General features: G+C 38.7%; 1 protein-coding gene across 1 annotated transcript in view; it reads right to left on the bottom strand.

Annotated features, from left to right (window-relative positions):
* The window catches only part of pxdn (peroxidasin), an 81,242-nt gene that overhangs the window by 41,708 nt on the left and 13,020 nt on the right, over nucleotides 1-26,514 (bottom strand). The window contains exons 2-6 of the mRNA XM_084096025.1: nucleotides 9,292-9,363; nucleotides 9,000-9,071; nucleotides 6,465-6,536; nucleotides 4,818-4,889; nucleotides 1,091-1,162 (exon numbers count right to left, since the gene is read on the bottom strand). Of these exons, the coding sequence (XP_083952151.1) occupies nucleotides 1,091-1,162; nucleotides 4,818-4,889; nucleotides 6,465-6,536; nucleotides 9,000-9,071; nucleotides 9,292-9,363 (360 nt within the window). The remainder of the gene's footprint in view (nucleotides 1-1,090; nucleotides 1,163-4,817; nucleotides 4,890-6,464; nucleotides 6,537-8,999; nucleotides 9,072-9,291; nucleotides 9,364-26,514) is intronic.

Genomic DNA, 26,514 nt, shown 5'->3' with positions numbered 1-26,514 from the left:
TGGTTTTGCAGAACAAGTTTTACTATCTAGATCAGTTGATAAAAAGTTTTTTAGAACACCAATCCAAAATCAGCTAAATTTGCACTGATCTTTAATAGATTTTAAGTTATTTATTTCATCAACACATTTAAACCCCTAAAATGATAAACAACTTCCTGTTAACAAACATTTAAAAATGACTTTTTAACATCCTCATCTAAAGTTATGACACTAAAGGCCCGTTCACACCAAGGACAATAACTATAACGATAAAGATATAGTTCTAAAAATAGTTCACAATATTAAAGAATAGCAGAGACCACACCACAACTATAATTATAATGTTGGAATCTCTTTCCAAAAGATTTTTTCTGGCTGATGAACAATAAAAACATTGACAGCCAATCAGAATCCATCCTGTTTTCAGAGCTCGATCATTTAAAGTGGCAAACGACAAAACTGAAGCATGTGCTTAGAATAAGCAGAACAATATCATGCGCTGGTGTGGACGCTAATAGTTATCTTTATAGTTATCATTCCTGGTGTGAACAGGCCTTAAGTCAAGGTTATTACTAGAGTTAAGTAAGCCTAAAACCATAGGAACATTTTTATTACTTGTAATAAAATAAATGTTAACTGAAACAAAATGAACTACCAAAACTTAAATTATTATATTTCATCTAGTTGCCAAGGCAGCATTTCTCATTTTTATTTAGTTTAACTTGATGTACAAACAAACCAATATAAAACTGAAATAAAAATTTGTATAAACTGTATAGACATTTAAAAAACGAATAAAAAAATGACAACACAAAAATACTAATACTTTAAATTTAAAATGAAAACAGAAAAAAAAAAATATTAATTTCAAAATATGAATAAAAATATAATAGGATCTCAATGCTACAAATATTACACTGTACTAAATGTTTTGATTACAATCCATTTAAAATACTCTCTCTGTCTCATTTATTTATTTTTGCTGGCTAAAGTGGAACACAACCAACTTTGAGTTTTTCAAGATCTAATTGATAACCAAATAAAGAGACAGTCTCTGAGCAACCTAATGCTTTACCTATCCGTAAATGAAGTCAGCTTGAGTAATACTCACAGTCTCTTCATGGACTGCAGGTGGGAGAAGGTTCCTAAAGCAAGATGAGTAATTCTGTTGTTGTGAAGAAACCTGCAGTAGATATCAATGAGAAGCGCAGATTCAAATGTGTGTATTCACAAATTAGGCATATATAATCTGTGACCAGGACAGGAAAAACACAACACATGCCATAAAATAAGTCATTTGTTTAAACTTTGACATCTATTCCAATTGTTGTTGTTGTTGTTGTTGTTTTGAGGAAAATGTGATATTTGTTTTGTAGGTGATCCGACAAATTCTTTTGGGGGGGATCATGAAAGATAAACCAAAAAAATTAAATAAAATATTCACATTTTTTTTACAATTTTTTTTGTGATGCATCAGTTTTTATGGCCCTGACACTTGTAGCGTACCTATTGTAACCTTCTTAACTGCTGGATGGACATGACGTTGTCTCGATTTGTACTGACACTAGAGGTCACACTTGGGAGCCCATAAAACCATATTTTGAGAAAAGGCCAATGAGAATTGGCGAGTGAAATTTGCATATGCCACTCCCCCGGACATTCGGGTATAAAAGGAGATGGCATGCTTCTACTCGGTCAGGTTTGTGCTGAGGAGCCCAGACAGTTTCCCAGCGGGTAGTTCAGCACTGTGGTAGGAGAGAAACAATGTCTCATTCCCTCCATCTCAGTGGCAGGTCTTGCGCGATTGAGTTCGCATGGGATGTGAGTGGCCCGCAGTGACTTCAGTCGCTGCTGACTCCAAAGGAGGAGATGGTGTGCGAGTTGCGACATGAGCACAAACAGTCTTGGCGGTTTATAGAGGCTACTGTCGCTGTGTTGTCCATCCCAATCAACGGCCGAAACCTCTGCAGGGCAAGTACAACCGGGCTGTACAATCTTTGCCTGTCACCGAGGTAAAAAGGACGCCGCTGAATATGGGCGGGCACCTGGTGAACTGAATCACATAACTGAGTCTGGCTGTTCTGATGAGCCAGCGAGACGGGTTGAGGAGTACGTCTCCTGGGAAAGAGCAGCTTCCACCATCCCTAGGTCGCCCATGTCAGGGACACTTTGAAGCCGTCTTCAAGTTCTTGGTGCTCGCCTGAGGGACAGGCGGCTTTGCTTTCCTGCGGGTGGCTCGACGCTGCACTCGGGCTGTGGGTTCGGACTGTGGAGTAGCTGGTGTGGCTGCCACACTTGGTGATGAGCAGATGGGTTGCGGGACCTCGGTGGCCTGTAGGTGGAATCTCACTTAGGCAAGATGCTATTGGTTCCATCTGCTTCCAGACTGCCGAGAACTGCTGGGCAAAGTCCTCGACAGTGTCTCCGAAGATGGGGGCGAGATGGGGGCATCAAGAAAGCGAACCTTGTCGCCGTCATTCATTTCAGCAAGGATGAGCCAGAAGATGGAGTTCCTGGACCACCATGGAGGACATCACCTGGCTGACAGCCCGAGCCATGACCATAGGGCGAAGTCGGACACCGAACGCAGTTCCTGCATCAATACCGGCTCAGAAATACCCTCGTGCAGCTCTTTTAGTGCCTTGGCCTGATGGACCTGCAGGATGGCCATAGAGCGGAGGCAGCCTGTCCAGCAGCACTGTACACTTTCGCTGTCAGAGACAAAGTGAGAAAGTTTGTGAGGGAGACCAGGTGGCTGCGTTTTTACGGGCATAAACACACTGCAATTGCATGCTCCACCTGTGGGACCTCCTGCCCCACTGTCGAGGGTTGTGAGGGTGGAAGAGCTGGCAAAGCAGGACCTGGCAGTAAAAGGTGCTTTCCACGACTTTGTCAGCTCTTCATGCACTTCCGGAAAGAAAGGCCCAAGAGGCCATTCGCTTCAAGTCTAGCCGTCCTCTGAGCCCAGATACCAGTAATCCAGCCACGAATGTTCGGGACAGAGGATTCCACTCCAGCATGATGCCTCTCGGCCCGAGCAAGCATGGCTGCCAACTCTGCGTCGGACTCAGACTGAGCTACTACACCCAAAGGTTTGGAGTCCAGCAGAGTCTTTAGTATTGGAAGGCATAAGCCCGCCCTCTGATGCTACAATAATCCTCATCTGGAGCCCCGAATGAAAAATTAGGTTTGCCACAAGACAAACCCCTAACTTATCTAGACACTCCACTGGACACAACGAGCATGACGAGGAATGAGAGGCCCGTGGGGATTGACCCAGCAGAAACACTCCCATTGTTGTCCCCATGTCACCCTCAGCGCTTGCTGAAGTGGCCTTGTGCATAGCAGAAGGACTGGGATTGGGAAAAACTGAAGTACCATAAACTGATGTAGTACCAAATCATAAAGACTTAAATTTAAGGAGGGGCCAGATATCTGAAGGCCAGAATATCAAAGAGACTTGAGTTTGGGCTCTTTTGAATATTATGATAGTAAATAACTAAAGTACCAAGCAACCACTCAGAATACCCTAGTATTCTGTATAATGTACATCAATGTGCTAAAAAATAACCAACACACCTTATCATTGTGAGTTTTGCATGAGTGTGCACTATTATATTAAAAGTATTTTTCTTATTTACATTTTTGAGAACTAAACTGTAAACTAATTTTTTCAGGATTCTTTAATGAATAGAAAGTTCAAAAGAACAGCGTTTATTTAAAGTAGATATCTTTTGTAACATTATGAATGTCTTTACTGTCACTTTTGATCAATTTAAATTCGCCCTTGCTGAAGTAACTTTTGAATGGTAGTGTATCATGGTTTCCACAAAAATATGTTTTCAACATTGATAGTAATCAGAAAGGTTTCTTGAGCATTGAATCAGCATATTAGAATGATTTCTGAAGGATCATGTGAGAGTGAAGACTGGAGTAATGAGCTAAAAATTCAGCTTTGCATCACAGGAATAAATTACAATTTCAAATATATACAAATTGAAAACAGTTATTTTAAATAGTAATAATATTACAATGTTATAATGTATTTTTAAATGCAGTCTTGGTGACCATAAGAATTAAAAAAAAAAAAAAAATCTTAAATTATCACAAACATTTGACTGGTAATGTATGCTCTGTGGAATAGAGATGCAAAGATGAAGGTCCACAGGGTCGATCTTGCTTTATACCAGGACAGACGGGGTTACTTTCCCAGGGATGACATTACTGTTCACAACTACTCATATAAATAAGAGGAGGGTTAGTTTCATTAATCATCATCCAGATGCAGATTATATTCATGTTCACTTCTTCACCGCCCAGTAGATTCTGGCTTACAAACTCCAGTACTGAATTGGTCAATCACCATGATGAACTAAAATGACAACATTTCTGAACATTTTGTCACTACTTAATTTATTATTATTACTAGTATTGTGTTAGATCCACATACATATCTAAAATGGAAGTTTACTTAACCCTACAGTGAAGCCTACAGTATCATATTTGATACGCACAATTCTAAGTGCTCTAAATGATCAACATTATCAAAACTTGAAAAACGTCTAGTATTACACATGTAACCCCGTTTCCCTGAGAAAGGAACGTGACGCCACATTAGTTGCTGGCGCTATGAGGACGCGCCCCCAAAAGTTTAAATATTTCATTTGTCAGGCTTTACAAGGTTAAAGTGTTCCTTTGATTGCAAAAAAACGATAACATAGACGCGTCTGCCTACAAGCTTATCTTTTTTTTAGCTCGTTTTTAAAAGGGATGTGTTATCATGACTAAACATGATAAACATGTGATGATTTGAGGTTTGAGATGCATGCAAAACTTACAGCCGCTCAAGCTTGGGTAGATGAGAGAAAGACTCTGGCTCCAATGACTCAATGTTGTTGAAGTGCAGGTATCTGTGAGAGAGAGTCATATGTTTTATTTCCCATAAACATGGTATCTAGATCAAACACTCTATCAATGCTTTTCCACAGATTTTTTACTTCATTTTGAACATGTTTTGTGCCTAATGTCTGTTAACACAGAACCTTCCATAATCTTGTGTATTTTTTACCAAGATAAAAATTATAGGACAGGACTTGATTTTATCATTGAAAATGTATTGTGCACCATTCCAGAATGGAGACCATTATTTAATTTTCTTTAAAGGGGTCATATGATGCTATTTTATAAGGTCATTATTTTGTTTATTGGGTGTACTAGAATAGGTTAACATGTTTTAATGTTCAGAAAACACATTATTTTTCACATTCTGTACATTATTGCAACACCTCTATTCCCAGTCTGTTCTGATTTCTACAAAGCCCCTCCTTCCGAAAACTCCAGAGTGCTCTGATTGGCCAGCTGACCCAGTGCGCTCTGATTGGCCTCAAGACGTGTCAGAAATGTAACGCCTCTTACCATAACCGCGATCTTCAGCTTCCAAGGCTTCTAAAGCAATTGTAAGCACAAACAGTAAGTGTCTGCAGCTCTGTTAGATAGAATAAATCCCTTTTGTGGGGAAGTATGAGTTTTCTAACTTTGCAGATCTTATACATGCAAAAATAGATAAATTACACTCTAAAGGAAAAGGAAAACATTAAGCATCATATGACAACTTACAAATAATGTACACCGCTCAATCAGGTACAATAAGACCAGGGACGTGTATTAGCAAAGCAAACACAATTTAGTTTAATTTCATGTTGATTTGAACAATATGAACGAGGTGATAACAAAATTCCAATTCTGTGACATCATAAATAGCTCTTGCCACAAGTCTAATATGCTGTGGGTTTAAATGAAGATAACAATATCAGAAACAAAACGTCATGGAGAGTTATAAAGAAATGCTTTAAGTGATTGTAAAGTGTGCTTATCAGTATCTGCATTCTAGCCAGCTGCAAGTGAGTATTTTATGAACGTTATCAAAACCTGACATATTAGAAGATATCACTAATTAACTAAAAAAGTGGAACAATACAAGAAAATATGAGCTATTACTCCCAAGGGAAGGTTCTCTGTAAAATCTAAATGTAAATGTTATTTTGTTTTAGGATTTACACTCCCCAGTTTGGCATTGTGCTTTATCAAATTTCTTTGTGTAAAACACGGATCAATTTTCACCATACCTTTAAAAGAATAGTTCAGCCAAATATAAAAACTTCTGCAATTATTTACACACCAATGCTATATGACTTTCTTTCTTTTGTGGAATACAAAAAGATCAATTTTGACTGTTGTTATTTTCAATGCAATTACAATAAGTTGGGACTGAATGTATTTTTCACCATAACATTATCATTATAGTGTCCATACAATATATTTTACAAGTCTTCTGAAGCAATCCAATAGCTTTGTGTGAGGAACATAAATTGTTTTTATTCAAGAGATGACAATTTTCATTTTGGGAGAACTATTCCAAACATTTTGGTTACTATAGCCAGAATTAACATGGAAAGGAAACTTAGACAGGGCAGAGGGTCACTTACAGTTGTTCTAGAGAGACGAGCCCCTTAAAAGCTTCTCGGTCGATTGCCTGAATTTCATTCTTGTACAAATAGCTGGAAGAAATATTCAGGGATATCACAAGGGTTAGGGCTGAATGTCAAACACATACACACATGCACTCACAGAAAAAAGAAAACAGGTCAAAATAAACTTGTCATATCATATAATGAAGGAATAATAGAAGAATAAAAATAACAGAAGACTGTTGCATATTGACTGCATATTGGTAACACAGAAGGGGTGGCCTGTGGGAAACAGGAACTCATGTTTGTGGTTTCCCTCTCTAGGGACAGAGGGCTGTTGAGAACGAGGGCTCATTCACATAAACCGCATGATCCACTGACCTTGAGGACGATGATACCATCCCAAAGGAAGAATATGTCAAGTCAAGTCATCTTCATTTATATAGCGCTTTTAACAATGTAGATTGTTCCAAAGCAGTTTTACAATGATAATGCTAAGAGAATATGTGCTGCAGCATATATACATACACATGTAAATATATACATACATACACATGTATATATTCCATACACATATGCAAGATTTTCATATATAAGCAACACTTCTCTTTAGTATTAAACAGTGCAAACGTGATCAAACCTAAGTTATGAGAATTATGAGAGCTGTTCAAGTTGTTTAAGAATCTGCAAATATGCCAGTTGAATATTATTGCTAAAATTAGGGATGCACCAATTTTTGGCCAATACGACAACAATTTTAACAAACAACTACCGACTGATTCCTGATATTTTGTACTTGAACTTGATCACTTTGAACTTTTTTCATTAAAATAGATTACTGTTTTGATCATGTTTTAAAATAGCAAAGTTTAAAAACACATGCATTAAGGTTTAGGGCCCTATCTTACACCCGGTGCAACCCTGCACTTTAGACCATGCGCTTAGATCGTTAAAATAGGGTCCATGGTAGTTTATTGCTGCATCATCAAATAATTTTTATTGAACATGGGTTAGATTAATTTAACATGCAACAGACCAGCATTATAACACAGCAAAAAATGCTTTACTTACTTACTAAAAAATGTAAATCAAGATCCATTTGCCAGAAAAGTAAAATGCCATAAGATATTATGTCTTGTTTTCTGGGGAAATAAATAAAAATTAAGTGAGTTGTTGCTTTAAAAAATGCTAAATTATCTGCCAATGGGGTAAGAAAAATTATATTGTTTCTGTTTGAATTAAAATTATTTTTCTTACCCCATTGGCAGATAATTTTAACAACAACTGACTTAATTTTGATTTATTTCCCCAGAAAACAAGACATAATATCGTATGGCCTTTTACTACTTTAGTAAATGCATCTTGATATAAGAATTTTTAGATATTTGGAATGGAAACAAGACAAAAATACTAAGTAAGAAAATATTTTTTTTTTTGCAGTGAAGAGAGGCACAAAGTAAGATAAAAAATAAAACAAAATACAAATAAGACAACGTGGCAAGCTTCAGAGGTTATATTTGCTATCAAATATTTCTTATTAACAACATCAACTCATATTTGACTTATTATTATAGAACATTTCATATTTCTTAGTTACATATTTCTAATAAATAGAAAGACATTATACAACTCAGTGCCACACAGTTAATTAAAAACTTTCGGTTTGTTATACTGGATTTTTCATGCTATTGGTGATATGCCAATAGTCTTAAATTTTTTATCATTTAAAAACCTTTTTCACATTACAGTTATAAGATGTAGGGGAGGGGATGGATGTGACAACTAAAAAATAATGTCAATGCCAAATTGAAATCTTGGTGGTTCTAAAAACAAACTTCATTTTCTTAAGGAAAATATAATTTATATATTTATTTACTTTAATTTTGGGGTGAAATATGAGCCTGGCATTTTCTTGAGAGGTTTGATGACATTCACCTACACATACTTTACTCTTATTGTATTATCTAACCAGCTGAATTTAGATGTTATCTAGTCAAAACCAGGTGTGAAACATTTCAAACAAGTGACTATTTAAATATAAACACAGGCCGCTCTCACCACAAATAAAGTTTGAGATTCTCGAATTGCCCTGTGACGAACAAAGACAGGAACTGTGCAACGCCTAAGCAGAGAGCAATTATTCCATCTCTGTCTGATCTCTGCACTTTTGGGTCAGGGCCATCAGACAGATAATTTCACAGTGCAGACAGTTACATTCCCCATATGTGTGAGAGCTTCATTCCATGACCTCAACTCTTTACTGTGTAAAACTGGTGAAGAGGGAAGATTTATCATACAACACCTACAATAATGTACATTTAAACTTTATGATGTGCCTTCAGTCAGTGGTTAAAGAGTCAACTGTACTTAGAGTCAATATAAACTGTTCAAATCAACAGTACTTAAGAGTCAATATTACTTTACTGCTTCAACTCTGGCACACTATTATGCATAAAGTATCACTCATTCCACATTTTCTATCTATACTTTTTATAGAATCTATAACCAAATCTGTTCCATAAGAAGTCAAATCAGAATCAAAGATAAACTCACAGATATTTGAGGTTTTCCAAATCTTCAAAGGCTCCTCTTGGGATTCGTCTGATGTGGTTATTATTTAAAAGGCTTAAAGAAAGAGGAAAGAAATGAATAAGACATTAAAACAGATGGGCATGCATAATACATGTCAACAACAAACAAATGTACATGATCCAAAATGTTTAGTTCTGTTTAGTTTGGTTTCATGAAACCAAAAAAGCAAGTTAATGCCAATAACAAAAACAGCAATCATATAATAGAGTAAGTTTTACAAGGTGGCAAGACTTTAGAAAACATGGACACTTACAGTGTATTGAGATTCTTCAACCGCCTAAAGGAGCCTGGCTGTAAATCCTTGATTTTGTTGAATCTCAAATCTCTGGAAACAAAAAATAAACACTTTTAGATAAAAAAAGAAGTGTATGTTATTGCATTTGCCATGGTATTTTATGCACACAGCGTTGTCATGTATTAAGTAAATCCCATTTTTTTTAGAATATTACATTACTTTAGTGACAATCATTAACAGGCTTAATTTAAAACACCTCTTGAAAAACAGAGAATAGCAGAAAATATGCATCTGCTGTTGTGGTTCTGAATACAAATTAAAATTTCAGTGCTACCCATGACATTATACATCATCAAACTCTGACCTAAGAAGCGTGGAGTGCCACAAGGCTCGGTCTCAGGCCCTTTAATGTATTGCTTATATATGCATCTTTCAGCTGATATAACAAGGTACAGCTGATATTACAAGGAACTAGCTTACACTGTTTTGACATGCAGCTCTATGTCCTTGACACTAGATGTAATTTCACTGCTTTCTAAGAGTACATTAAGGACATTTAAAGCCTTGATGACTTCTGTCCTTCTGCAAATTCTGATAAAAACGAGATGTTAATAAGACCAAACATTTCAAGATGTTCTTTTAATATAATGTCTCTAGACTCTTCAGGGTGTTTGACAGAAATTCATAAATTTAAAGCCACTTTGTCAGTGTCCCTATACAGCATGTTATCATAGTGGCATGTCAATAATGAATAGGTTCAAGCATTTGTAAATTCAAGATGCAGGAGTCAAAGTTCTTACCATGTCCAAAGGACATAAACAGTATCAGAATATCTAGTTTCACAGCTACTTTGGTGGCCTGTTACTTACTTAATTATCAATTATGAATAATTTAATTTAATTTAATTATAAAATGCTCTTGCATTTAAATGCTCTGATTTAAAGTACTGATTCCTCAGAACCCCAATAACTCCCCCTTAATGTAACAAATACTTTTGTATTTAAATTATTCCCAACACATGTTAGAAGCAAGGTTGAAAATATATTCAATCTCTTCCTCTTCCTCTATCCCTTTCCTTTATGGCCCCTGAGATTCTGAATACACTCTCTCGGCTAAAGTCTAGACATATTGGTCTAGCCAACCATATAACTAACTTTTTATAGACATGCGCTCAACTGTGCTGTATTGTTAGGTCTGCTGGAATCCCGACTATTATTCTCAGGATATAACAGAGTTTGTGAACTATAATTAGGGACTAAGACTAACATTAATCACTATTTTCTCTGACTTTACCTCATAAGCTCCTGTCCTGGTCAGATCCAGCTGACCCACCGCTAACAATCTCCATTATCCCCCACCTACACCTATATTTGCAGCTCCATATCTAATATCAGTCATATTCTAAGCCAGCAAGTGAAATATATTTCCCTGACCATTGCTTGGATCGCTCCAGTAATCTCAGGATGGGCTCCAAATTTACAAATTTACATATATTTTATTTAACAACAAATCAACAAGTGACCATTACAATTTGCAGTAACACTTTATTTTACAGTGTCCTTGTTACATATGTAACTTGTACTTACCATAGTAATAACAGTAAATTATGCATGATTACATGCAACTAACCCTCAACCAAATTCTAATCCTTCCTGAACCCTATAGTAAGTACATGTAGTTGCTTAGTATTACTCAGTACTTAAATATATAATAATAACACTGTAACAATGACACCTAAAAATAAAGTGTAACCCAATTTTCTATAACAATTTTTTTTGTACTTTGTCCTAGACAATTGTTTAAGCCACAACTTTAGTTTTTTTTTTTTTTTTTTTTTTTTTCTTGCCACAGTTGCCTTTGGTTTGCTCACACAGAGTATTAAGACAGGTTTCTCAGTGCAGCTGTAGTGAAATGTGCTATTTAAATTGAATAAAACAGAAACTGTACTTGATTGATGATTGTTTTGTGTCTTTGGTGCATTTGTCAGTACACTGAAACAGGCATGGAGTACTAGGGGAGGGTACTAGTGCTCAGTATCTTCACTGACATCATGATGTATTTTACCTTATTATGAGAACAAATAACTAAAGGATAACATTGCAGGCAATAAAAGGATGGCTGTGTTTTTCTGTTGCAGAGACCATTGATTTGACTTGCAAAACCCACTAAACTGTAAATAGGGCATGCACCAACTTACACATGCTCTATGAGATACTGAACAGAGAACGAACTTCAAGCAATAACCAGGTCCAAAATCTGGTGATTAAAGCTAAAAGTTACTTTTCAAGGGAACTCGCGCTGCGTCGAGAATTGATGCTGTGGGAACGCTCTGCGTGAATGCGTCGGAAAGCACATGTGAAATCAGTGTATTCTGAGGAATTAAATGGCGAAATTCCCGAGGGAAACGGATAACACCTCACTATATGGTGCCCATCTTCCTTTGATACCCTCAGTGGACCATTCTGCCAACCCCGCTACCGCTATGTGCTTCGGGGCACAGCGGTCTTCAGCGAGTTCTAGTCTCAGTGTCCGCACGGAAACGTTGCAGAGGAGGGTGTCAGAGTGGTCAGTTCGGTTGTTTCCTGCCGGTCATCTGTTTCATGACACCGAATTGGTCGCTCGAGTAACACCTAAGACCAGTGTTGAGAGACTGGTTCCCATAGCAGATTTTTTGGCAGCATGGGAACTTCTGCCAAATATATCTCAATGGGTCCTGCACACAGAGGGGTCCTCTCCACTGTGGTAGGCCCAGAGAAGGCTGTGGTTATGGAACAGGAGGTAAAAGCTTAGCTGGGGAAGTGGGCCATAGAACGTGTTCCTTCCCACGACAGAGAGTCCGGGTTTACAGCCGGTATTTTATCGTTCCCAAGAAGGATGGGGGGTTGCGTCCAATCGGATCCAAGGACTGGTTTGTCATGATAGATCTTTAAAACGAATACTTCCATATTCCATCCTTCCTCAACTCAGGAAGTTCCTCAGGTTGCTTTCGGGGGCAAAGCAAACCAGTATCGGGTTCTTCCTTTCGGCCTAAACTTGTCACTCCGTGGCGGATTGGCATTGAGATGTCGTCCTCACCCACATAAAAGTATTGAGGTTAAGGCTAAACGCAAAGAAAAGTGTGCTTTCTCCATTATAGAGGACCACCGTTTCAGGTGTGGTGTGGGGTTCGACGACGATGCAGGCACGTCTGTCTCCTGCTCGTATCGGTTCGATCCTCACAGCTGTGAGCAAGATAACGCTATCTTCACATTTTTCCATGTCAAATTTCTGTTGTATGATGTAAATATTGAATTAACATTCTGGAACAATCAAGTTTCTTATTACGTTTACTCCAAAGCTTTTGGAGTTGGAATTCTGAGTGAGTCAAACCAACATATGAATTTAGCTATGCCAATATCGGTGAGAAACACAATTCAAAGAAAGAGTGAAGGAGGACACCTACATTGTGCTGGAATAGCTACTTCTACCCTATGTACTTGACTCCATTCACATCTGCAGGTGTGTTATTCCAACTATTAGGAGGTCTTGTGAGGTCACAGTGTGCATAAATTTAAATGCTGGGAATTCCTCACCAACCAGATAACTGAAAAAGCCTCTTGGATAAACGTCAAACATCATCTTATTTACAGCTGGGATCTACTGACTTTGACTTGATGTCCCTAGACATTATACATTGACGTGAAAACCCTCATGGAAATTCTACAGGTAAAAACATATGGTTTGCATGTTAGAGAAGAATCTAAACCTAAATCTAAAGAATCTAATTTAAAGAAGAATCTAAAGCCCTAGTATGGTTAATACATATAGTAATATAACTTCTGGTAAACTCATTCTTACCTCACGTGTACAAGAGTTTAGTGCAGGAGAACGCACAAGGACAAAATGATGATTAGTTGATCATTTAAATCAGTTTTATTAGTTGATAATTTGGAATCAAATAAACTAGTAAACACTAGTAAACAAAACATGTTGGGTTAAAAACACAATTTGGATCATTTTGATGAACACACACAGCAGTGAGTTAAGTTAAATGTTTGACCCAATATGCTTTCCTGTCCACTATTACTATACTGACCCAAAAAGGGAGATAAATAAAAATCCCACAGAGATTGTCTAAAGTAACACAGGCAACCGTAATACTGAAAGATGAAAATTTAATTATAAGCTAGAACTTGGGCTAAAATTTAAGCAAAAGTAACACAAGGGCAGAAAAGACTGACAACTCAACAGCTTTACAGCTTATATAGTTAAACAAACTTGCTTTTAAAAGTTCAATGACCTTAAAAGAAATGACCAGTTATTTCATTTTTTTTTTTTCCCCGCTAATTAACACTCTTATGAATCTTTCTGTTTAAATAACATTAACGAGACTTTCTCTGAAGAATGTATGTTCTTCACCAATTTATTGTACCCTTGTTCTTCTTTGCAAATCTGCATGGTCAAGTATACTCTAAAAGCATTTGCTCATGTCTTTACTTCAGAAGACATTATTAAAACTTACTATTAAATTGTGACAAATAGACATGTGTGGTGACAAATAGACAAGTAGATATATATGTATTTGCATAATTTACAGTGAGCTTACAAAACTGTCCCCAATATAAAAAAAAATAATAATAAAAACTGTGGTAGGGACTGGCTGGTGCTGAAACGGGGTTTCATAACCCTTTAATAGGCAGTGACAACTATACATAATCAATCCATAGGTTGATTCTGGTCACATGTCTGGCTCAGATAAAGCAAGAGACTTCCCTCCAATGTACACATCGTAAATTGGTCCTCTATCACAGATGAACAGGAAACCTCCCTGATTAATTGTCACATAAGGAAAGTATAAACCACTAAATTAAAGATAAAAATCTTTGTTGTTTTCTCACATTTGCCAAATGAAATGAGTAAGTGAGTGAAAGAGATTTTGGAAAATGTTCTTCTTGCCATCAGGACACTAAGCCAAGGCTTTTTTGCTTACATTTTCCTGGGAGTCTTGCAACTCCTAAATGTTATCTCACTGCACTTCTATCCGAATCATCTGATCTTCTGAAATGCTAGAAGACAAATGGCCCTGCATGACAGCCCTTATGTTGAGGGATGCCCCACTCACAGAGACATGCTCAGACACGGTTGCACAGATTCCAGAAGACCTCCATTATGCCTCAGGAAACACCCTAAACAAAGACTGAGCTCATCTAGTGCACTGCACAACATACTCAACAGATTCATACCATTCCTTACAAAGATATGGGTCAGTGTGGTTTACTAGTCATCCAACAAATTCTCTTTCGAATGGGAACTCTACACTGCGTCTTGGTTGGACGCTATGGGGACGCCATCAGCAAATCCTGTGTCTGAAGCATGTGTGAAAACACTGCAATCAGCTTTTTGTCTTCAGCAGCTGTTAGTATTGTTAGTTTGTGGTGAAGACAGGATCATGGAAAATTCTAGCAAGTGTTTTTAGGAAGTATGTACCTCCGTGTGCCAGGTTTTTGACACCTGAGGACACACACGACCTGTGCATTTATTGCTTGGGAGAGGAGCATAAGCATTCAGTGCATGAGGTTTCTGAATGCACCCATTGTGATAAATAGGGTTGGGAACCGAAAACCGGTTCTTATCCAGAACCGGTAGTGTTTTTTGAAAAATACCGGAACCGTTCCAAAAACGGTTCTGGGCCGATGTGTGGGCGAAGTGCTGGGAGCTTATCCTTTAATAGCAACGTCTCACACTCACCTCATGAATATTAAAATAGTAATGAAAGCACTCGCGCTACTCATATACGTTGTGAGAGAGAGAGAGAGAGAGAGAGAGAGAGAGAGAGAGAGAGAGAGAGAGAGAGAGAGAGAGAGAGAGAGAGAGAGAGAGAGAGAGAGAGAGAGAGAGAGAGACGATCTTGATCTCGATTCAAACATCCACGCGATCTTATTCCTAAATGACAAAAACTTCACACTGGAACATTCAAATCTGTTTGCGCTGTCGCTGAGAGAGCAGTTGTCAATATGAAACAGCTTTACTTTCACAATCTTTTCAACAACACAGTATCGGTATTTCGGTGTTACAAATATTCAAATGATCACAGAAGTACTGAAATAAAAGTTTATAGTTCGAGTTCGAGTATAAACACTGATGTCTACGGTAGCAACCAAAACAGAGTAAATCACCTTTTGAAAGTCGCTTCAAATAACGAAAATTCGCTTCAGAATTTACTAAATGTATATAATGAACGAGTACATCATGAATGCCTTTTTTTCAAACTGTGTCTTATCCTAAATCACTACGGTAAGTCTGTAATAAGCGTTTATACTCAGACTACTATACACCGGCACCGCTGCGGAGTAGCACAGTGCCTGAATGACTCACCCGCGTCATAGAAATAAACATAGAGAAGTAGCTCCGGCTACAATGTTCTTCCGCAAGATGCATGCAGTTCTGTTTATTTAACTGCTAGAGCACAGTGAAGTCGAAATTCACCTGTCTGGATCTTACATGTGTGTTCAAGCATATTCTACCCCTTCTGAGAGGGTATTCTCCACTGCTGGAGATACAATAAGCTATAGGGGAGGTCCCAAATTATCCTAGAGAATGCAGAAATATTTATTTTCCTTCAGAAAAATTTATTATTTTTGCAAAAATTGCTAAATAATATGTTGAATTTGTTGACATTACCAGTCTGTTAAACTCATTTGACAAGTATAAGAAATAAACACAAAAAGGATTGTGCATTTTCCCCTTACTACTATTTGTTTTAATAATTTGTATTGAATGGGAACCGGAACCGGAATCGTTTGGCGGAACCAGAATCGGAACCGGAAAATGTCTTACGATTCCAAACCCTAGTGATAAATTCACAACGAGGAAGCTCTGTTCACGTTTGTCCCTATGCAGGCCCGCTGTTGCCCAGGCAAAGCGAAGGCTTCAGTGGTGGCTCTTTCTCGCGCCTCGATCGGGGGCTTGAGTGATCTGTTGGATCAGGGTGTGTTGTCTCTCGAGACATCCGATCCAGCAGATAGCATGTTGCTGGCACCATTCAGCCAAGAGGAAGCAGATGTGGTTGAAGGTGAGGAAAGTGTGTTTACTGAGTCTTCTCATCCTGCTAGCCCCACATACAGGGAATTGCTGGGGGTCATGGCCTGGCCTGTCAGATTGGATCTGGCTTGAGGGTGTGAAAAACAAAATTTTATTGTGGTAGACTGGACGAGCGCTTCCTGTTAGGCTATGTTCACCCTTACCCCATGAGCCTTCCATTCCTTCCCAACCTTCACCTTGAAGTGGAGAAGTCATGGAAGAAGTCATGTTCTGCCCAAATGTATCCATTTCATTATTCAAACTATGCGAATGTGGAAGGATTAGCTGAGTGTGGATATGTGAGGATGCGATTGCAAGCTATCTCTCCTAGGGTAAGTCATCCTCTTTGAAAGCTCCTGCCCTGTCATCCAGGTCACTCTAGACCACCTCACGCTTGAATGGCAGGGCGTATGTGGCAGAAGGTCAGGCGAGGGGGGCTTGGACACAATGGCAGTGTTGCAGGCCTACCAGGTAGATCTGCTAAAATATCTGGATCAGGGCCAGAGACTGTCCCCTAAAGCGGTTGCTGAACACAGATATAGCTCTCTGGACCACTAAACAAACAGCTGCTGCTATCGGTCGCTCAATGGCAGTAATGGTGGTCACAGACAGGCATCTGTGGCTGAACTTGGCAGACATCAGGGAGAAATATTTCCTCGAGGAGTCAAGTGCAAAGGAGGCAAGTCGCGAGGAAGAAGAGACAGGACCTCAGGGAAGTGATTAATAGGAAGTCCTTCGGTAAAGACCCAAATGCTGATGAAAAATAACATCTCTCCTCTTCCCTTTTTCTTCTTCCTCCTTTAACTTCTTTCCCCATTTATGAATTACAGCTCTAAAGTCTGTAGCCTTAGGGATTTGACTCCCTCTGGTAACGGCCTACACATTCTGATAGGGTACAGCAGATGACGCAGGTTGATATATATATCCATCGTCCCCTACCCAGCTAAAGGCTCGGTGCTCCCCTATGGTGGCACAATTAATGTTTTACTCCCCTCGAGTATACTGAACAAAATGTTCCTAAACCATAATTCTAAAGTAACATTCGCTCCCCTTTTTGATTTCCCTCTTTGGGGTAATGCAAAAGGAAACTAAATATGATCATGGCAATTGTTTTCTTGCTATTTACTTTGCTCCCCCTCCCCAATTACTGCTTGGTTTCTAAGTCTTGGTTTCTTCCTTGAAAAGTGGGTTATTAAATGCCTGACTGAGCTGTTTAACTCTCATGTGAGCTGACAACACTAATGAGTTGAGGAATAAAAAAACAAAAAACCTCCCTATGGCAGGCGTTTCCTGAGAGCTGTGTCAGACAAGAAAAGGCTGTCACAGCCTGGACATTTTTTCCGTAAAGCTCTGCCTTAAGGGCTGTAGTGGCAAGGGAGGATGTTTTCATTCAAGCCGGGCATTCCCCTGCTACAGAGGCATAGAAGCATCTTCTATTTTTGCGGAAGATAATGGATTAGGGAACACTACCACTAGACGGTCTGTGTATGTGTGCGCCATGGAAGGACGCTCTGACTCAGGCTAAGTAATCCATTGAGTCAATGTATGCTATGCCTACTGTGGGCATTTTTTCACCTAGTGAAGCAGGCATCCCCGCAGAATGGATATTTGTTCCCCATATCGTCCATTCAAGATGCAGCGTACAGTTCCCATTCGAAAGGGAACGGTCTCAGGTTACAACTGTAACCATGGTTCCATGAGAAAGGGAACAAGACTCTGCTTCTCGTTGCCATGCCATTGGGTCTGCTTGCACAACAAAGTTGATGACGTGTACTACCGGCACCCTCTCCGTGCTCCGCTAATGATGTCTCGGACTGTCGCCAACTAATCAAATTGGACTGTTTTCACACGTGGTTCAGACACCAGATACGCTGATGGCGTACTCATAGCATCCATCCTAGGCTGCTTTCACACTGGGCTCGTTTGCTGCGGTCCGAGCCCGAGCGCATTTGTTCCCGGCACCCCCCGCAGCGTTGGTCTGGATTCACACAACTTGATTCTATCGAACCCTGGTGCGTTTGCGTCGCAAACGTGCACGGCGCATGATAGAAAACAGAACGCGAGTCAATGTATTGTGTTTTTTTATTAATTTGGTGCTATTATGCACAGCTGAGTGAACAACACAGGTTTACTGTGCGTGTGTGTGACGCATAAGGTGGTTTTCTGCTGCTTGCAAACAAACTCTTTTGAGGAGACAGTGGATTTCCATTAATTTGTTGTCCTGATTCCACACGCTATGCGCGAATACACTGCAGGCTCACTCTTGCTCGTATCCAAGGTAAATCATCAACAATATCATTTATTTAACTAAATATATAATAATCAGCTAAACCGCATGGGCAGGTCACTTTTCTTCCTGAACAAGTGCGCACCCGAGTCCGTGTTGCTTTCACATTCATGTGAACTGCGGCACGGTTCGAGTGCAACCGAACTCAGACCCCCTCCTCCAGGTAGTCTTGGGTTCGGTACCCCAGTGCCCACCCGGGTCCACATGACAGCGTTCACATTAGCGATTTTTCATGCGAACCGTGCCCCGTTCCGAACTGCCAGGGTGAAAGCACCCCTAGATGCAGTGTCTAGTTCCTCTTCTCAGGGAACCATTGTTACAGTTGTAACATGAGACGTTTGTTAGTGAGCTTATTGAGATTTTGTTTAGTATTGTAGCTGTAGGCCTTGTCCACACTAATATGTTTTCATTTGAAAACACATCTTTTTCTCTTTTTACTTCTGTCCACACTGAGACGGCGTTTGTCCTGCGAAAACGTAGCTTTTTGAAAACGCTTTCCCAAGTGGACAAATTTGATAACACAGTTTCGCATTGTAGTGTGGACTGTGAAAACTGAGATATTTTAAAATGATGATGCATGTTTAGTCATGTGACGCATATTGAACCGATAGATATCCGTTTATACTGCTATTGTGTCTGTTACGTTAGAGCTATTCACTTTCACACTGTTGCTAAAGATATGTTACTTTGTACATTCTTCATATCGCAGTCCTGCAAAGATGACAGAAAATTTACTCGCAATTGCTGTCTTGTAGAAAAACATGAGAGCAGTTGCGTTTTAGACCAAACATATAATGATGACTGAGTGGAACCTGGCAGCATTAGTGATTGGTGAAATAATTTGCTAAATAAAGTGATCCTGCCAGAAGTAAAGCATGAGAACTTTATTGCGCAGTAAGGTGAGTTTAGCGTTTTCCGTTGTTTCAGTGTGGATGAGAAACTTTTGGAAAACACTTGACAATGGACAATTGACTAGTAAACGCTAGTGTGGATAGAGTGTGGATATTTTCAAATGTATCTGAATTAATGTTGACTTAGCCTTAAAGGAGACAAATTACTACCCTAAAACCCTCTCTGATATGCATCTTTAAAGTGCCTTTAAAGCATCATCAGCATAACACAACCATAAAACACTATTGTATGGTAGACATGGCCCTAAACCAGCCTAATTACACAGAGATCTCTTTATACTGCCTAGTTGTCAGAATAGCTTTAGATTTTTTTTATTTTATTATTTTATCAAATTTATTAGTGACACAGTTACGCCCATGTAATACACAGAGGGGATATGTTTTTTTTTAACCCTCTGAGGTCGACAAACGCGCCGACGCGTTTTGCCGGATTTTCTCCACATTGTAGCACTATAAACTTAAATTACTCCATCATTTATGGTCATACAGAAAAAAGAAATATAAAAAAAGAATCTGTGATATTTCTCCTTTTGTATGTGTCCACTTACAATCAAATCAAAACATTGTGCTTTTGTAAAATAAAGAAAATAAACAGGGTGTGCTTTCTGCCTCTCCGTCGCGGTGAACTTTTTTTTCTTGAGCACGTCTATAAACTGAAACAAAACTCAGCGAATACTTGTCACACATTTATGAGCCATATACCTTTATAAACATTTAAGTGTGTACTTTTAAATGATCGGATTCAAAACGAAAACAAATATTCTCTGTTTAAGTAATTTGTATAAAACCAACAAGATGTCCAGCTTCTCAAACGCTTGCTCATTACAGTTAATTTGGCCACGCCTACTCGCGCAAAAGATATTCACATGCAAATCTCCACATGGAACGCGAACGCGCTCGTTACCTCAACAACAAAACACTTCACTTCACTTTTCGTCGAGTTTGAAAGACGTGCCTGAGCTTACATTGGATTTAGGCTACCTCAGAAGAAGAAGAACGCGATTTGAAGACAAGAAAGATAAGGTAAGAAATTCTTACATAGCCTAGTTTGTTATTGTTGCATAAATGTCACGTTGCAGCTGAACTGTTGCTAGATATATGGGGAATATTATAATATTTAGACCCGTGTTTACTGTGTTTGTGGATATCTGCTCAAACATAGATATGTTTATGGTAACCATAATGTTTTATATTTGAGAGTGATCGCGTTTGAATGTATCATATTTTGCAAGCGATCGCGTTTGAATGTATCATATTTTGCAAGCGATCGCGTTTGAATGTATCATATTTTGGATGAAAGCAAAACGCACCAAACGGCTTCATGTTTTTATTATTATCTCATTTCATATCATCATAACGGATGGAAACATTTGAAGTAACATGATAATCAATATATTTTTCTCTAGCTTCTTTTGGAAGATTTATAGGCTGCTATAGGTTATTTATTGTTATTATTATTTTATCCGCACTGCGCATATACCTTATGCCTACAAGGCACAACAAACCTGGTGTTCATTATATTATATATCGTTGGAAACGTGTGTGTGTGTGTGTATTCTGTGAATTTTAAAAAGGAATTTTAAAAAGCAATTTTAACCAGAAAAATCTAATATTTATTTCCAAAATCGTGCAGGCCTTTCTCTTGATATCAGTATGTTCACTTTTTTTTTTTTCAGGTCCCAGATGCCACTGAGGACTTAAACATTCACATGAGTCTCAGTACGTGAACATGGTAAAGTGAAAATCTTGGAAATGAAAGGTATGTACAATGTTTTTAGGAATGGCACAAAGGTCTCTGTCTTTGAAGTGCTTTTTTGGCATTTGTTGTGTATCTTTGGATTATGTTGTGTTGTAAATAAATCCAAACAATTTAAAAGCCATTATTTTTTAAATCTCCTCATTTACAGTATTGTGCAAGGTTGCTCAGAATGATAGGGGCCTGATAGCTCCTAATAGGGCCGTTAGGGGAGGTTCTTTGTCTTTCTCAGGTGAGAAAAGCTTACATATTAATGAGCTCTCGCATAAGGCTTTTTCACACAAAACACGTCGTAAAATTTTTAAATCAATATATTGTCTTATCTGAATGAGCAGTCAGGGTGATTTTCACATAGTTTTGCAGCAAATATTCTAGGCTACGTCATACAATTTTCAAAAGTCTTGTGAAGAAATAATCAGTATGGGTTTCATGGCCTTATTTCAGTGAGAATTTTTTTTTGTATTTTCAAAAACCACGCATAAATGTCATTATCTCAAAACTACAAACTTTTACATACATGCTGCTGATATATTATTGTAGCAGAGTTTGTGCTGAATACAGTGTAATTAGACTTTAGCCATGAAAATGTCACAAGTAACAGAAATAACCAGAAATGTCAGAGCATGTCAGAACACCTCCAGGGCCCAGAAAACAGCTCAGACCTCAGAGGGTTAATAGAATAGAATAGAATAGAATAGAATAGAATAGAATAGAATAGAATAGAATAGAATAGAATAGAATAGAATAGAATAAAGTGTGTATTAAACAAAAATTATAAAATCGTTTTGGAATTCTCCTCTAGGCTTCTGATTGGTCAATTCAGTGTTAAAATTATTCAACTATCCAAAATATAGTAACAGATATTATATGAAACACTTGTTCACCATATCACTGCAGTTTATGTATATAAAAATAATCTAAAATATGAAACAAAACCACACAAAGAACTAAACAAAAGGCTATATATATATACAGTGAGGAAAATAAGTATTTGAACACCCTGCTATTTTGCAAGTTCTCCCACTTAGAAATCATGGAGGGGTCTGAAATTGTCATCGTAGGTGCATGTCCACTGTGAGAGACATAATTAAAAAAAAAAAAAACAGAAATCACAATGTATGATTTTTTAACTATTTATTTGTATGATACAGCTGCAAATAAGTATTTGAACACCTGAGAAAATCAATGTTAATATTTGGTACAGTAGCCTTTGTTTGCAATTACAGAGGTCAAACGTTTCCTGTAGTTTTTCACCAGGTTTGCACACACTGCAGGAGGGATTTTGGCCCACTCCTCCACACAGATCTTCTCTAGATCAGTCAGGTTTCTGGGCTGTTGCTGAGAAACACAGAGTTTGAGCTCCCTCCAAAGATTCTCTATTGGGTTTAGGTCTGGAGACTGGCTAGGCCACGCCAGAACCTTGATATGCTTCTTACAGAGCCACTCCTTAGTTATCCTGGCTGTGTGCTTCGGGTCATTGTCATGTTGGAAGACCTCCAACATGACAATGTTGGAGGTGTTGCAGCCTCGACCCATCTTCAATGCTCTAACTGAGGGAAGGAGGTTGTTCCCCAAAATCTCGCAATACATGGCCCCGGTCATCCTCTCCTTAATACAGTGCAGTCGCCCTGTCCCATGTGCAGAAAAACACCCCCAAAGCATGATGCTACCACCCCCATGCTTCACAGTAGGGATGGTGTTCTTGGGATGGTACTCATCATTCTTCTTCCTCCAAACACGTTTAGTGGAATTATGACCAAAAAGTTCTATTTTGGTCTCATCTGACCACATGACTTTCTCCCATGACTCCTCTGGATCATCCAAATGGTCATTGGCAAACTTAAGACGGGCCTTGACATGTGCTGGTTTAAGCAGGGGAACCTTCCGTGCCATGCATGATTTCAAACCATGACGTCTTGGTCCCAGCTCTTTTCAGGTCATTGACCAGCTCCTCCCGTGTAGTTCTGGGCTGATTTCTCACCTTTCTTAGGATCATTGAGACCCCACGAGGTGAGATCTTGCATGGAGCCCCAGTCCGAGGGAGATTGACAGTCATGATTAGCTTCTTCCATTTTCTAATGATTGCTCCAACAGTGGACCTTTTTTCACCAAGCTGCTTGGCAATTTCCCCGTAGCCCTTTCCAGCCTTGTGGAGGTGTACAATTTTGTCTCTAGTGTCTTTGGACAGCTCTTTGGTCTTGGCCATGTTAGTAGTTGGATTCTTACTGATTGTATGGGGTGGACAGGTGTCTTTATGCAGCTAACGATCTCAAACAGGTGCATCTAATTTAGGATAATAAATTGGAGTGGAGGTGGACATTTTAAAGGCAGACTAACAGGTCTTTGAGGGTCAGAATTCTAGCTGATAGACAGGTGTTCAAATACTTATTTGCAGCTGTATCATACAAATAAATAGTTAAAAAAATCATATATTGTGATTTCTGGATTTTTTTTATTTTTTAGATTATGTCTCTCACAGTGGACATGCACCTACGATGACAATTTCAGACCCCTCCATGATTTCTAAGTGGGAGAACTTGCAAAATAGCAGGGTGTTCAAATACTTATTTTCCTCACTGTATATTATATATTTATATATATATATATCTATATATATATATATATATATATATATATATATATATATATATATATATATATAGGGTAATGAGCAACTTAAAAAGGTGTACACATAATCGGTGTGCAAGGAAACAAACTCGAACACAGGACAAAACACAGGAAATGGAAACTTAGAAACTGTCAGGGTTCTGTCACTTCTGTCTAGTTTATATCTTGGTTTGGTGACAGAGCTATGACACTCCTGTTTTGTCATGTGCTTGTGTTATAGTCCTGTTTGTTGTGAGCACATGGCTTGTCATGTGTCTCCTTGCGCCATGTGCTCTCTTGTCATTGTCTAGCCCCTCCCATCTTGTTATCTGATTATTGATTAATTTGCCCCACCTGCCTTCCCTCGTTACCCTCTTTTGTTTGCTTCCCTATTTATTCTCCCTGTGTTTGCAGTCCTGTACTGTTTCATCATCTATGTATCCTTGTGTTCCTGTTTCCTGCCATAGTTCTGTTGTATTTTGATGCCTGTCCTGTTTTTCCACCCCCGTGGAGTTTTTGTTTGTATTTTGTTTCCTTTTTATTAATTAAAGACCCTTCATTCCTGCACTTGAATCCTCGCTTCACTATTACTTCCACCCGTGACAGAAACAATAAAACAATACAAAAAAAAACAAGAGTCGTAGGAAAACTTCAAACAAAAGGTGCGTCCCAATTCACGTACTTATGCATTATTCTGAGCCATTTTGTAGTATAAGTAATGTGAGTAGTGTCTTCACACTGAAAATTCCAAAAGAAATTAAATCATGCACTTAATTAACAGAAGAAGAAAAAACAAAGAGTGGATTGTTGAACAATTCATGCAGTCAACTGTCGCAGCTCTCCTTAAAAGTAGAGGAGGGGGAGGGGTATTAGACTATTAGAAAATACATAACCTTATGAAATTCATACACTAGATGTGCATAGTATAGGTTCATAGTATGTAATTTAGGACATAAGTTAAGAGTCCACTAGAACATAGAACAAACGTGACAGGGAGAAATTGGAGCTTGCTGTGCTTGTTTGTTAGCCTGGTTCTACCAGACTCTCGTACATTTCATTTGTACAGAGAGTCTGGCCTCTCTCCATTGAGAAACGTTTACTTCCTTGTAGGCGGGTTCTCTGTTAAAGTTCAAAACTATTGGATCTGCCCAGAGTCACTCAGGATCTGCCATAGCCAATCGCTAACGTGTGGTTGTGACGTATGTCATGCGCCGAAACCAAACCGGCCGGAAACAACAAGTCAGAATGATCAGAGGATTATGTTTAGAATAAGATGTCTGTCAACGAGAGCTGCAGGTTTTGTTCATCGAATTTAAGAGTTCAAGGAACAATTGTAAATTCTAAATGTATATTTGACACTAAGGACAGTGATGTATCCAGTCAACTAACAACTAACAACAGTCGAAGCTGGGTCTAATCATTAGGGATAGTTCACTTTGAAATTAAATTTTGGTATGTTTTAGCTTACCTCAAGGGCATCCAAGATGTAGGTGTCTTTTTTTCCGCAGTAGTTTCAATTTTGATATTTTTAGGTCAAACCGTTCTTGTCTGTCAGTCATTTAATGCAGGTCTGTGGTCACTGTCTAAGAGCATGCACAGAGTCCAAATTAAAACAATTCCCCATCGTCCAAATTAAACAATTCCCCATCGTAAGTACACATTGATGGCCTAAGACACGAAACGAGCGGTTTGTGTGAGAAAACGAACAGTATTTATATCGTTTTTACCTCTTATACACAACCACGTCCAAGTGATCTGAGGGCGCGCGCGCATCCTGGTGTGTGACGTGTACGCAGACTGGTGCATAGATGTATACACTAGAAGTCGCCTTGTCTACGGCAGTTCATTGGAACGAATGTCTTTAAGGCGACATCAAGTGTATATATCTATGCCGCTGCGGTCGTTTCGGACATAGATATCATATATAAAGGCTAGATGTCTCGTGCGCGCTGCTGGCCAATGGAGATCGATGTCCGCACACGGCGGCCATCTTGCCACAGTGGACTCGCTCACTCGTTTAATGGTGCATATACTTTTAAATAACCATAACTTGCTCAATTTTCTACCAATTTTCAAACGGTTTGGTTTGTTATAAACGTCAGAGATGTAGTTATGACACTACATACATACACTGCATACATATGAATAATTATAACATACATGTTCAAGCATTCGGAATTATAGCCACGTTAATAACGTTTGTAAGAAACCAAACCGTTTTTAAATCCGTCAATATTTCAGCGAGATATGAGGATTTGTGTGCATGCTGATCACTCACCTAATGCACAGCTTCACTGCGGTAAGATGGCCGAACGGTGATGCCGGAAGTGACTGCACCATAAGACATCTAGCGTTTATATATGATATCTATGGTTTCGGATCTGCCGCTGAAGATATACCGTTTTTCAAAGACATAACCCATCATGTTTTCAAAAATGCCTAGTAACTTATCAGTGAGTGAGCTGGGGAACACAGAGTAACAGACAAAGCAAAGCAGGTCAGACTTCCTCTCAGCAGGGGAACATGTGTGTTAACTGTGCAAGACAATGTAAAAAAAAAAAAAACACAACAAAGACTCAGGAGGAAAGCACAGCAATCTGGATGCATTGTTGACGGGACAA

The sequence above is a fragment of the Abramis brama genome (genome assembly GCF_963993115.1).
Source record: "Abramis brama genome assembly, chromosome: 21".
NCBI classification, from domain to species: domain Eukaryota; kingdom Metazoa; phylum Chordata; class Actinopteri; order Cypriniformes; family Leuciscidae; genus Abramis; species Abramis brama.
This window is presented reverse-complemented; position numbering and strand designations above follow the sequence as displayed.